Here is a 12,555-nt window from a genome sequence, read left to right on the forward strand (position 1 = left end):
ATTGGATGAGAGTCCATCACGAAGCGTTTCAACTTCAATAAAAGATTCTATTTCTCCAGAAGTAGTAGTTGAGGTAGTAAAAGATTTTAGGGCAGAAAGGGGAGAATAAATCAGATGTTGGAGCTTGAGTTGCAAAAGGAGGCTATGGAAGTAAATAAAAAATATGGTTTCAATATACAAGATCTGGCGTCTTACAAAAAATAAACAATGAAGTTCATTTTTTAAATTTAAAATAAAAAAATCCCCTCCTCCTTCCTCCTTTCCCCATTTCTTAACTTAAAGTCCAGTTTTGTTTCAAGCTAGAATCCTTCTACATGTCCTACAAAAAATAATGAAAAAACATTAGTTTGTTTCTTAAAATAAAAAGAAAATAAATCCCCCTTCCATTTCTTAACTTTAAAGTCCGGTTTCATGTCCAAGTCGGCGTCCTACAAAAAAAAACAATTAAGTTCATTTCTTAAATTTAAATAACAAAAAATCCCCTTTTCCTTCCCCCTTTCTCCATTTCTTATCTTTCATGCATCCTCCTACGCGTTCTACAAAAAAAAATAGCGAAAAAAACATTAGTTTGTTTCTTAAAAAATAAAAAGAAAATAAATCCCCCTTCCGTTTCTTACTTTAAAGTCCAGTTTCATGACTGCTGGCTTCCTACAAAAAAAAACAATGAAAAGAAACATTAGTTCATTTCTTAAATTAAAAAAAAAGGAAATAAATTTTCAAAGCAAATATTTGCTTCAAAACTTACCAATTCTTTCCAAGAAGCTAATAAGTGGCGTCCAACGACAAGAAATCCAACTAAAAAGTCCAATGCTGAAGGAACTGGATACCTAAAAAAAAAAGATAAAATTTAAAAAATAAAGAAAAAAGTTATTAGATAAGTTTCGAATAGAAACTTACCATATTGGCATATTCGAATCCAAGCTGAAGGAACAAAAAAAAAGGATAAAATTTTAAAAAAATAAATAAAAAAAAAATATGTAAGTTTCGAAATGAACTTACAGTACTTCCAAGAAAAAGAGGCGAAGGAAAGATGTGAGAAAAAAGGTAGAAAAGGAAGGGGAAAACGAAAGGGGAAGGGAAGGACAAAAGAGAAAGGGAATGAAAAGAATCTTAAATTTATTTTGCTATTGTTAAAAAACGTGATGATTCACATGACCAATCAGCAAAAATTTTACCAAGATAGAAATAGTAGATCATTACTAATTAGTCGAATAATTTTTAATTTTGGCCAAATATAAGCCAAATTTTTATAAGGTTTATTGATTAATTAAATAAAAAAAAATTAATTGAGATTCATCGTTGAGTAATATTTATTTTTTCGGCTAAATTTTAATGACAATTACCATCACTTCACCACCTATTCACCACCTATTCACCACCTATTTAATAGCATTTTACAACTTCATAGAGATATTTTATCGACAATTTCACGAAATCATTTGATACCAACTACCCCAATGGCACCCAAAAAATTCTTTGAACTCAGCCAGCGTTATGCACTGACACGTGATCGAAGAATTTAGAATGTGATGAATAACACGTGACAAATAGAATATCATCTACTTGAAAAAATTGTCCTCAGATAAATATAAACAGTGAAACTTGTTCAGGGGTGTGACGATGTGATAAATAAAAACAGATCACGTGATCAAAGAATTTTTCTGGGTGCTGTTAGGTTATATTTTGATACCACGTCATTACATGTTGGATTGTTGGGTCATCGGGCTGGATGTGGGAGGTGCAAGCACCACCTACCTCTGGGTCTACGACCCGTCGCAGTACCTATATGGCCCCTACGAGGCTCAGGAATCCCTCATATATCCTCCACAATCCTCCACATAGATCCTCCACAAAAATATATAACAAAAAAGAATAAAATAAGGGAAAAGAGAGGAAAATAAGAGGGAATCAGAAGAGTGTGGAGGATGTGGAGGATGTGGAGGATGTTTTAAAAAAATCAGGAGAGGAATTCCCCCAGAAAAAAGTTTTGATTTTACCCCCCCAGATCCTCCACATCTGGAACATCTTCCACACGTACAGGATTCCATTAATTTTCCTATTGGAAGCAGTGAGACAGCAAACCAGGTAGGTTAGCAGGTAAGCTCCTAGAAGGTCTATAGAGCCAGTAAGACCAACCCCATCCTGCCCCCGTCAGAAAAAATAAGTAATTGAACAATGGGTATACCAAGACGATTCAAATGATAAAGAATGCTTTTAGAAGGCAGTACTAATCTGTCTTTCTCTTTTTTGCCTCCTTAAGGCATTTATCAATGCACTGTTTACATGCATCATTGGCCTCTAAAATTTTCTGCCCGAGTTTTTTACATTGCCAATTATAAACCGTCTGATGCCTTTTGGCCGCAGTTTCTTTTTTCTTCTCCTTAGTCTTCTTTTTGATTATCCAGTCTATTCCAGTAAAAGTATTTTTATGCATACCACAAATTGTGCAGTCACCATGCAGCCGGTAACACCCATTTGTAGTCATATCTTGTATTTCACTAGCTGTCTCAGTTTTCTTCTTGCACTTTAGGCAGTAAAAATGTGTCATCTTAAGATTTGAAGTCTAAAACCATTCTTTTAATTTGTCGTAATATGTCACACTTAGAGAATTACTATAAGTACTACAATCTCTCTGGAATATCAGCATGAATTCTAAAAGGTGAAGAGCACTACAACCTATACAAAAAGCCCCTAAAGGAAAAGTCAACAGAACGCCCAAAGGTAATTGTATGGAAACCAAATGCAACACATCAGGCAGATCTTGCAGAGATGCCAGTTGACCTCAAAGGATTCCACTATTTCCTCGTAGTGGTGGAAGTTGCAGGAAAGAGAGTCGATGCAGAACTCCTAAAGGATAAGACTGCAAATAGAGTTCTAAATGGATTTGTTAAAATCTACAGAAAAAATCGTATTAAGCCTCCTACACATCGACTGGAAACTGACTCTGGATCAGAATTCACCAATGATCAGATACGTAATTTTTTCCTGAACAGCCTAGGGGTGATGATGAGGTTTGGAGAGCCGGGAAGACATAAACAGCAATCATATGCTGAAAGAGCTATCCAAGCTATCCAAGAACCCCTTCTCAAACAAATGGTGGTACAGGAGTTGAAGACTGGGGTGACATCCGTGAAATGGTCAGAAGATTTCCATAATATAGTGAGTAAAGTAAATGAACTCTGGCAAAGAAATCCTCCAAATATTCTAACAGGGTCACCTAAAGTGTCAAAAAAGACGGATCTCCTCTCTGAAGGAACACGTGTCAGAGTCAAGTTAGATGAACCTATTTCTGTACTTGGTAACAAACTTCACGGAAAATTCCGTACAGGAGACATAAGATGGAACCCAAACATTCGTGTAATCAAAAAAATGATACTCTCACCTGAACAACCTCCTACATATCTTCTTAACGGACCACATGGTCGATTAGGTGTATCCAGATGTGCATATACCTGAAAGGAATTGCAAGTAGTTCCTATTAATGAACGTCCTCCACCTGACTCTGTGATAAGAGGACAACCTGAAAGATTTGTTCCTGAGCAGATACTTTGGCATCGCATTAGAAAAGGTCAAGACCAGTATTTGGTTAAGTGGGAGCGCTATCCAGACACTGAGGCTACTTGGGAACCTGCTGACCGGTTGAAGGAGGATGTCCCTGACTTAATTCGCAAATTTTGGGAATAAAAAAAAATAGAAGAATTAAAGGGCCTTATTTTTTGTCTCTTCGATTCACGTCAGAAATTATCGGGATAAAAACATTCTTCCCATCACAAGTAAGGGCTATATGTTCGCATGATTCATGGACATCATAATTGTAACGTTTCAGACACGTTCGGCTTAATCCAATCTCCCTATGCTTGTATCCATCTAAAACTGCAAGATCCTCAGTGATAGCATAATCAGGAGTAAGTTTGATTGACACTCCCTTTACCATGCCGAATATCCTACCTGTTCCTGAAGCACCAGATATGTTGTATGTAATACTCTTGTCGATATCCAATCTTAATTCCTCAGCAGCTTCTCTCTGAATAAAAGACGCATTAGCACAAGTGTCTGCTAAACACTGAATTGCTATCCCATTAACCTCCCCATCCAGTGCTAAAAGATCTTTAGTATTCTCCAAACGAGCTATATCAATATCCATAGGATCGTCTTCCCTGATATCCTCTTCTTGTTCCTCCTCAGCTAAGTCATCTGAAATCTCTGTGACTTTTCTAGCAAACATCATCTCCTTCTAAAGAATCTCACGAAGTAATTTCCTAAAGTCTGCAGACCTTAACAGGCTTAATAAGTCATTCTTAGTAACAGCTTTTGCAGGTGTAGACTTACTACCAGTAACTTTCACAGGAATCTTGACAGGGGTTGCTTTGCCTTTTAAGGGCACACTAGAAGAGCTAATTGCTGTCTTATTCGGGGACGACTTAAGAAGTTTTGAGATACTCGAACCTACTTTTTTTTTGACCCAACACGAACCATATAGACATCACCATCTTTTTCTCTCAATTCTACCTTTTCACCAAAACTCACAGTATCAATGTCCATAGCATCATCGTTAAGATCGAGGTTTCTCATTGCTCGGGCCAAATCCAGATCATCACGTCTATTTTTAGCCTTCTGAAGTTGATTTGTAAGTATTTTAGATGTCCCACGTTTATATCCCATAATAAGATCAATAGCATTTTGATGATCATCCAAAGTCATAACAGGAGTATCAGGGTCATCACCAACATCAGGTTCTACATAACCATCATCCCAATCAGGATCCTGATGATCCTGAACAACACGTCTCTGTGGTTTTGGTCGAACAGGTTTAATCTGCTATCTATAAACTGGTGGATTATGAACTGGCCGAGCCTGTAATTGTTTAAATTGCACCTGGAAATTCTTGGTAAGTTCTTCAGCCTGAGCCTTAAGCAACTCTTGTAATTGTTCTTGAGTAACCTCAGATGACTTTGATGTCAGTACGACAGGTTCCTGTTTTTCTAACGGAGGTTGAGTTACATCACTGTAATCTGCTCAAAGTCGCCAATTTCTATCTTGTAACCCCAAGCGCATTTCAGCCCTTCTCCGTTCTAAATTTCTCAGATGTTTAACCAAATCATCAGGATTAAGATTACTATACCTTTCTGCTTCAAAAATATTATCAGCCGAAAGACCTCTAAAGAACTGGTCGATAATAAGATCATCAGTTAGTTTTAGTAATTTTCCAGCCCTCTTTACAGTTCTATAAAATGCATCAACTGGCTCATTTTCCTGATAAAGACTGTTAAAACGGATATGTTTCTTTTCATCTAAAATAGTTGGGAATTGTGTTCTAAGCCAATAAAGTGCCTGGTTAGGTTTAACATATCCGCCGATCTGCGGAATGGAAGGAATGCACCATATATATGGTCATCTAATGACGATCAGTACCAGGTTTATAATTTGGGAAATTAAACACGTAAACCATATAAATAATCCCGTGAACCATATAAATAAACACGTGAAGATTATCACTAATAATTGAAAAAAATCTTATTTTCAACAATGGAAATAATGTCCGATAGAGAAAATATTACTGACCAAGAAAATATTGACGAATTTCAAATTGAAGAAGTTTCCACTTATCCAATAAACAATAATATTTTGTATCGTGAACGTGTAAATAAAGTCACTAAACGTAGCTTCAACAATGTAATTATAAAAGAAGGTGTTTATCCTAATGGAACTCAAACTGGACCAAAGAGTCTACAAGATTCAGTAATTTGTAGTAGTACCAGCAACAACAAACGAAAAAAAGACCAGTTCAACAATATAAGATTCCACATGGTTATATTGTAGAAACAACTTGGGGACGTGCATCCAAAAAGAAGACTATTCGTTGTGAAATTGATTATATTAATGAAATACCACAATTTCGTATTAAATACGGCTCCAACTTTCAATATGTTGTTTTTTCGAGCAAATCTCCATCTGATGCAGCATATAATTATGAGAGAGTATGTACTATATAAATTTTTTACTATATAATACTAATTATTAATTAATTGCAGGTATTATTCCTTGCATTTTTTAGGCTTTAAAACCAGAAACAAAAGCTACTCTTTCAGGTCCTCTTGTGTTTGGATTACAATTAAAAAGTGTAAAAAAAGCACGTGAATCCAGGAAAAGAGGCAATTTAATTAAACCAGCCATCAATTGTACTTCATCAACGCTTGAAAAACGTGCAAAAAAAATTGCATCAAAAGTGCGGGCTAGTTTTAATAATGATATCAAAGGAGTTTATCACCAATCTGACAAAATTGTATTAAAATCAGTTGAATTTTCAGTTAATAAACTGGATTTTCAATTAGATTACGAAGAAGGTGAAAACCAAATGGAAAAAGGTCATCAACTTCAATCTATAGTGAAAGCTATAGATCAAGGACAAATACCAAGAGATTCTTATCGAGATTTAGCTGCTGCAGAGCATCATTTACCACGTGAAAATACTGTTTCTAATGAGCGAATTGCAATTACCAAACATATGAATAAAATAATTAAATTTTCGTTGGTGAATATGAAAGATAAAAATGAATTAAATAATATTACATCTCAAGAACCAGATATTACGAACCCTGAGATTGTACAAGAAGTTATTAATACTATGGGATTAGGAATTCGTCGTAGTGCAAAAGATATTTTGGTCTATTTAATTCCTCAATTGCAAAAACAGCAGATCTTAAAATCATCAGATCCAATTATACATCTGCGTGTTTCTGGAGATGGTAGAAATGTTGGACGGAAGATCAAACATATCATGGTGACATTTATGATTTTAAACCATGAAAATCGACATCACCATGCAGATTATCATTACACTGTGGCATTATATCCTGGTACTGAAAAATACGATACGCTTAAATTTATGTTAAGTCTCTTTATTAATGAACTAAAATCATTCAAAGAAAATGGGTTAGAAGTCTCAGGAATTTTGTGGAAATTTGAACTATACTTCAGTTCCGATTGGAAATTTTTGGCTATTTGTCTTGGATTAAATGGCCCTACTGCAAACTATTTTTGCCCCTGGTGCGGTTGTTCAAAGAATCAAATCGGAGATTTGAATAAAAATTGGTGTATTGAAAAAAGTATAGATCAACTTATAACAAACTATAATGAAATCAACAGGACCCCGAAATATACATAAAAGGGTCAGGTCAGAGTTTGCGTATAATGAGTCAAAAAAATCATGTAGATCATTCCTTTTATGGATAATCCCAGCCAAAATAATATTTCCTAATTTAGATAATGGCTGAAGTTATCGTAATTCCGGCCCTGAAAGAATGCGTATTTTGGACCACTTCTGGACCTGACCTCTACATATATATTTCGGGGTCCTAAATCAACGGACATATTAATCCTCCTCTCTTTAGTATGATTCCAATAGAAAACATAATCTTTGATGAATTACATGCTCTCTTACGAATTACTGATAGACTCTGGGAATTGATGCTTGCAGAAATCCAAGAAAATGGTTTGTTTAATGATCTGACACAAAGTGTTATTTTGGGTGAAATGCAAAGATTAAAAGTGTCTTTTCACTTCTGGGAAGATGAAAAATCTCACGTTTGGAAATATACATCTCTTATGGGAGATGACAAAAAAACTGTTTTGCAGTTTTTTAATTTAAAATTACTCTTCAAACCTTCTCGTGCAGAATTAATTCGTAAGCTTTGGGATGGATTTTATGAATTGTATTGTGCCCTCCGAAATAAAAATACAGATCCAGCACAATTAAAGCAGCAATCTCTTGAGTGGTTATCTCTGTTTCTCACTCCATCACAAGGAAATCCTTCTCGTCCAAAAACATATGTTCGAGGATTATATATGCCAAATCAGATAACCCCTTATATGCATGCATTGGTTTATCACGGGTGGGAACTTTTAGAAAAGCATAAAAGATGGGGTTTTAAAGCATTTTCTTGTTCTGCTGTCGAGAAAAAGAACCATAATCAAGTCTCTACTTTTTTTCGTAAAACACTCAAAAATGGTGGTGATTTGCTTAAACGAAAATCCGCAATACAGAAGATAATAGAATATGAAAATAGATCACTTTATTTTAATTACAATGTATTATTCAAATCTCCAAAAGTTAAGAGAATTCGCATTAAATAAAAAGAACAATTATATTTTATTAATTAATTTTATTTAATAAATACTTTTATTTATTTAGGCGCATTTTTGTATTTGGTTAGTTATTGTAGTTAATTAATATATTGCAATAAATTTTTATTAACGTGTTTTACCAATTTTAATTTTTTATTTTTATTTTTTTTTTACTCTAATAAGTGATAGAGTAAATACTATATGTCTATAACTATAATACAAAGGATTGTGAAATATAAAAATTGAAATATATATACCCTGCTGTACATAAATTTCCATTAATTTCTCTTGATACACGTTTTTTCCATTCCACTAAAATTTCCCCACGCGAAAATTTTGGCCGCCTAGTTTTCTTGTAATTTTTAGATTGTTGATGAATCAATTGCTCAAGAGGATCTATTTCTTCTGATTGATTATGTGAATTAGAATTCCACGGAGTAGGATTCAAACATACAACATACGTTTCTTGTTTTTGCGAATAACCTTTTTTTCCCCATTGATCAGAATTCAAAATTTCACTTAAAATTTGATATGCACCATCACCATGAAAGATACATTTGTAATTTCCTTTTGCTTTAGAATAATAATGAATATGCCCGGAAAAAATGGAAAAAAAAATACTTTCAGGACATGGTATAGATACCAACTTCTTTCCCATAGACCTAAAATTTAAAACCAATTTTTTGTGTATCTCCATCACCAAAATTTCTTTAAATTCGGAAATTGTATTAGCAGGCACATCATCAAGACCTTGGCGTTGATTATATTTTTTAATTACCCTAGTGTGTTGTGTTAAGCCTCGCGAACTTTTGAATTGTCTTCCACAAGTGGAACACAGAAAGAAGTTACTTGGTGGAGGAGTATGGGGAGGAGTATGAGGAACCGTTATCATGCTGATGGGTAAAAGAGTGAACGGCTGTTGATGAATAAAAAGTTAATAAATTTGACTATATAATTAATTAGTTTCATATTTACTATTAGAAAAAGCTGGTTTTTAAATACTAGTACCGTAACTATATAAAACTTTACAAACAAAACGCGTCCAGCTCTTATAAAATGTATAAATGCAGTTCTTCTTCGTTAAACTCTATGAAAAGAGATATTTGTAAGTTATTTTCAATAAAAGTTTTGGCTTATAATCGCACAGCTTTGTCATTTTCTTCACCTTCAGAATCCGATGGGTTTTTGCCAAATCTAATGGGTTTTTTTTTTATTAGGGTGTTTTGAGGTGTTTACGAGGTATTCTTAGGTATTTAGATGAGGATCAACACGTTTATTGACCAATAAAATTTGAAAATTTGTCACACACGAATTCCTAAATAGGGTCCAAAATCTGCAGATCGGCGGATATGATACCTGGAAAAACTATAGGATGATTATCATTAGCAGCAACACCAGCATCAGCAGTAGCTGGAGCAGCTCTATCTGTCGGATGAGCACCAGCACTTGATTGAATTTGCTCGGGTATTTCCATCCCTAAAGAACGTAAACATTTACTTGTACCTGGTGTATTAGCCAAAAATGCAGATACCTGGATTAAATATGTCTTTCGGGAAGCTTATGGACTTTCTGGTAAAACCTTAGGAGCTGACTTTCAGGACTTCTTAGCAAAAGTACAGGGTAGGACTGCAAAGACTGAAACTCTGAAAACTGAGAATGTGAAGGAGTTATTCTCCCGATATGAAGCCCTGAAGTCTAGTCACCCTCTGGATAATAAAAAAATAATAGAAGGTATTGAAGTCCTTCTACAGATCTTTTCTAAGAGTCATATGGACCGTTGAGCATTACAAGTAGGGATTAATAGTATCTTGTGAGAATATCAAGTAATTCGTCTGCAGAAGCTCTAAGAATCATAGCACTTTTTTTACGGCCTTCAAAGTCAATCCTTAACATCTTAGCCTTCAACCCTATTGCTCCTAAAGCACGAGAAGCAAAGTTCTTAGTCATTGGATTACTTACATGATTTACATAGTTCTCATAGAATGTAGTGAAAGGCTTGTCAATACCATCTGAATATGTATCCCTTAGAAATTGATATAAAGCAATTTCTCCACTGTCACAACCTATGGCTATAAGCTGTTCGAGAAGTCACTTCCTAATATCTTCATATGGCTCTCTGTCTATAATTTTCATATCCAGTCTTTGTGTGAACAATTGTGTAAAGTCCACATTACTTGCCTGATGAATGATCTGAACTAACTTATCCCTAGCAAGTCCCAAGGCTTGTAGAGGGTCATTCTCGTCACTAATCTTCTTTATAATCTGTCTATATAATACACTGGATAATCCTCTATGTGCTGTTTTTGGAGTGATTACTCCACAGTTTTGGCACTGGTTTATTACGATTGATGTTGACATGGAAAAGAATTATTTAAAATTAAGTAACTATTCAGAGCAGTCCTTGCACAACTTGTCCGTTAAGTCACTTGAGCTTACAGGCATGAGACATTCCCTACACAACTCAATATTAAGCTCTGCAAGTCTCAGGATATGGTCCTCCAAAGTTCGTGGACGACCAGAAGGACCGGAGGAAGGTATCCCATTAGTCATATCCTGCTGTAAGATAAAATCATCATATTCATCTTGGTCAGCCTGAATAGCAGCCCTGATTTCTTGTATATCATTAAAAGTTAATCGCTGGCCATCAAGATTTTTCTCATTATAGCGTGTTTCATTGATGATTTCCTCTATAAGCTCCTCTTCTTCATAATGGACAAGGTAGTAGTCCTCAACTACCTCATAGTCACTCTCAATCAGTCTATGATATGTTCTAGTACCACATCAAACATAACGTCCTGTATCTGTATTTAAATACACAGGTTGCTCCTCAGGTGGAGGTGCAGTTTGTCTATAGACAAGCCTTCCATCAATATAATCATGGGATTCCATAACTATTCGATTAAAAGTATCTCCACCAATAATAATTGGACGTCCAGTTATAGGGTTAGCTATATAAGGGTAAGACATGTCTTTTTTCTGTATGTGTCTACATACCTAATAGTTTTCTTCAATTTATAATAACCAAGTGATATGGTCATCAGTCCTTATCAAAAAATACAAGAATACCTGATGATAAGGTTACATGGTCATCAGTCCTTGTCGAGAAATGATAGGATACCTGATGAATAAGTTACTGGATTATTGGCCTAGAATGCATTCATAGAAAAACTATGGATTTTATTACAGAAAATGTGAACGGAGTTCATGTCATGTGATACCCTGAACAAATGTGTAGAGTGTCACGTGATTTCATGCGGTACGTAGATCATTTCCTTTTTGGGCGATTTCCATTCCACAAAAAATCGATTTTGGTAAAAATGCGTTTGGAATCTTGTATAACATAAATTTCCTTTTTCGGTAATTCGGGATTACGCGGTAATGCCGGCCGGATCTATACACGTGACATCCAATGGACGTCCGGGAGGTGTCAGGTGGGTTTACATTTATAATATAAAAAATATAAATCTGCAAGTACAAAATGCTTACTCCTGTTGAGTCCATTCATTCCACTCCCAGTTCAGTCCCCAAGGATCGCCTCCCCATCTATGTTCACTTAATGCATACTCTATGGTTTCCCTCTCTTGGGGGTTCACGACCATTTCATTCCTAAGCATTTTCTCCATAATATAAAGCTGATTCTCGGTAAGGCGGTCTATCCATCTTTTATAGAAGTCATTTACATCTTCAAACGTTATCCAGTCAATATTCCCTTTTTCAAATGGCTTTCCAAGAGCTTGGACATGCCCAATTGTAGTAGCGTAATTTTTCCATCTCTAATATGCTTCTTGACAAACCTCCTACCACCACACACTATCTACCTTACTCGCTGCAATAAGGTCAGTATCTGGAATTTTTGTAACAATGCGTTCGACTATTTTTACTGGTAACTGGTCCAACATGATGTTATGTTACTTATACTATAGCTATCTTCAATTACTGTATGCCTATTACACATGTAAACTAAATTCATATAGGAGCCGCTTATGCAAGAAGTTCTGCTAAGGTTTTCTCAGCCTCATTTGTAGTGACAGCTCGCTTTGGGGGACCTGTTGATGAGTCCTTAATCACATTATAATACAACTCAAAGAGGGCCTCAAGCTTGTCCAGGAGATCTTGTTTATTCTTGTATGATTCACGAATCTTTGCTATCTTAGCAGTATATGCTGCATTATCTGGGAATAGTTTTCTGGCCACGAACTTCACATATGATACAGGAGATTTTGCCATCTGGATTCTCTTGATATACTTCACATGATCCTGGACAAGGTAGCTGGTTTTATTAAACCCAGATATTAATGCAACTACCATAATATCTTTCAATGCACGAGGACAGTTTCATCAGAGACAATGGTGAACTGATTGCGTGTTGCATCATAAATAACTTCATCACTAATGCTGTCAGTGCTGTTAATAATGCTTGCTAATTCAGTA

The 12,555-nt window shown here is 35.2% G+C and overlaps 4 protein-coding genes across 4 annotated transcripts; 2 read left to right on the forward strand and 2 right to left on the reverse strand.

Annotated features, from left to right (window-relative positions):
* Window positions 1-5,526: 5,526 nt before the first annotated feature.
* OCT59_006915 (uncharacterized protein) lies at window positions 5,527-7,165 on the forward strand (the record flags this gene model as incomplete). Its single annotated transcript, XM_066135740.1, has 3 exons — window positions 5,527-5,739; window positions 5,799-5,978; window positions 6,056-7,165. 3 exons carry the CDS (start codon window positions 5,527-5,529, stop codon window positions 7,163-7,165), a joined length of 1,503 nt encoding a protein of 500 aa, XP_065998385.1.
* Window positions 7,166-7,392: 227 nt separating this feature from the next.
* Window positions 7,393-8,133, forward strand: OCT59_006916 (uncharacterized protein; the record flags this gene model as incomplete). Its single annotated transcript, XM_025324547.2, has 1 exon — window positions 7,393-8,133. One exon carries the CDS (start codon window positions 7,393-7,395, stop codon window positions 8,131-8,133), a length of 741 nt encoding a protein of 246 aa, XP_025185419.2.
* A 3,473-nt stretch (window positions 8,134-11,606) lies between these two features.
* Window positions 11,607-12,023, reverse strand: OCT59_006917 (uncharacterized protein; the record flags this gene model as incomplete). Its single annotated transcript, XM_025324546.1, has 2 exons — window positions 11,607-11,857; window positions 11,948-12,023. The coding sequence occupies 2 exons, from the start codon at window positions 12,021-12,023 to the stop codon at window positions 11,607-11,609; spliced, it is 327 nt and encodes a 108-aa protein (XP_025185417.1).
* An 82-nt stretch (window positions 12,024-12,105) lies between these two features.
* Window positions 12,106-12,432, reverse strand: OCT59_006918 (uncharacterized protein; the record flags this gene model as incomplete). Its single annotated transcript, XM_066135985.1, has 1 exon — window positions 12,106-12,432. The coding sequence occupies one exon, from the start codon at window positions 12,430-12,432 to the stop codon at window positions 12,106-12,108; it is 327 nt and encodes a 108-aa protein (XP_065998386.1).
* Window positions 12,433-12,555: the final 123 nt, after the last annotated feature.

This window comes from Rhizophagus irregularis, chromosome 15, assembly GCF_026210795.1.
Source record: "Rhizophagus irregularis chromosome 15, complete sequence".
Lineage (NCBI taxonomy): Eukaryota > Fungi > Glomeromycota > Glomeromycetes > Glomerales > Glomeraceae > Rhizophagus > Rhizophagus irregularis.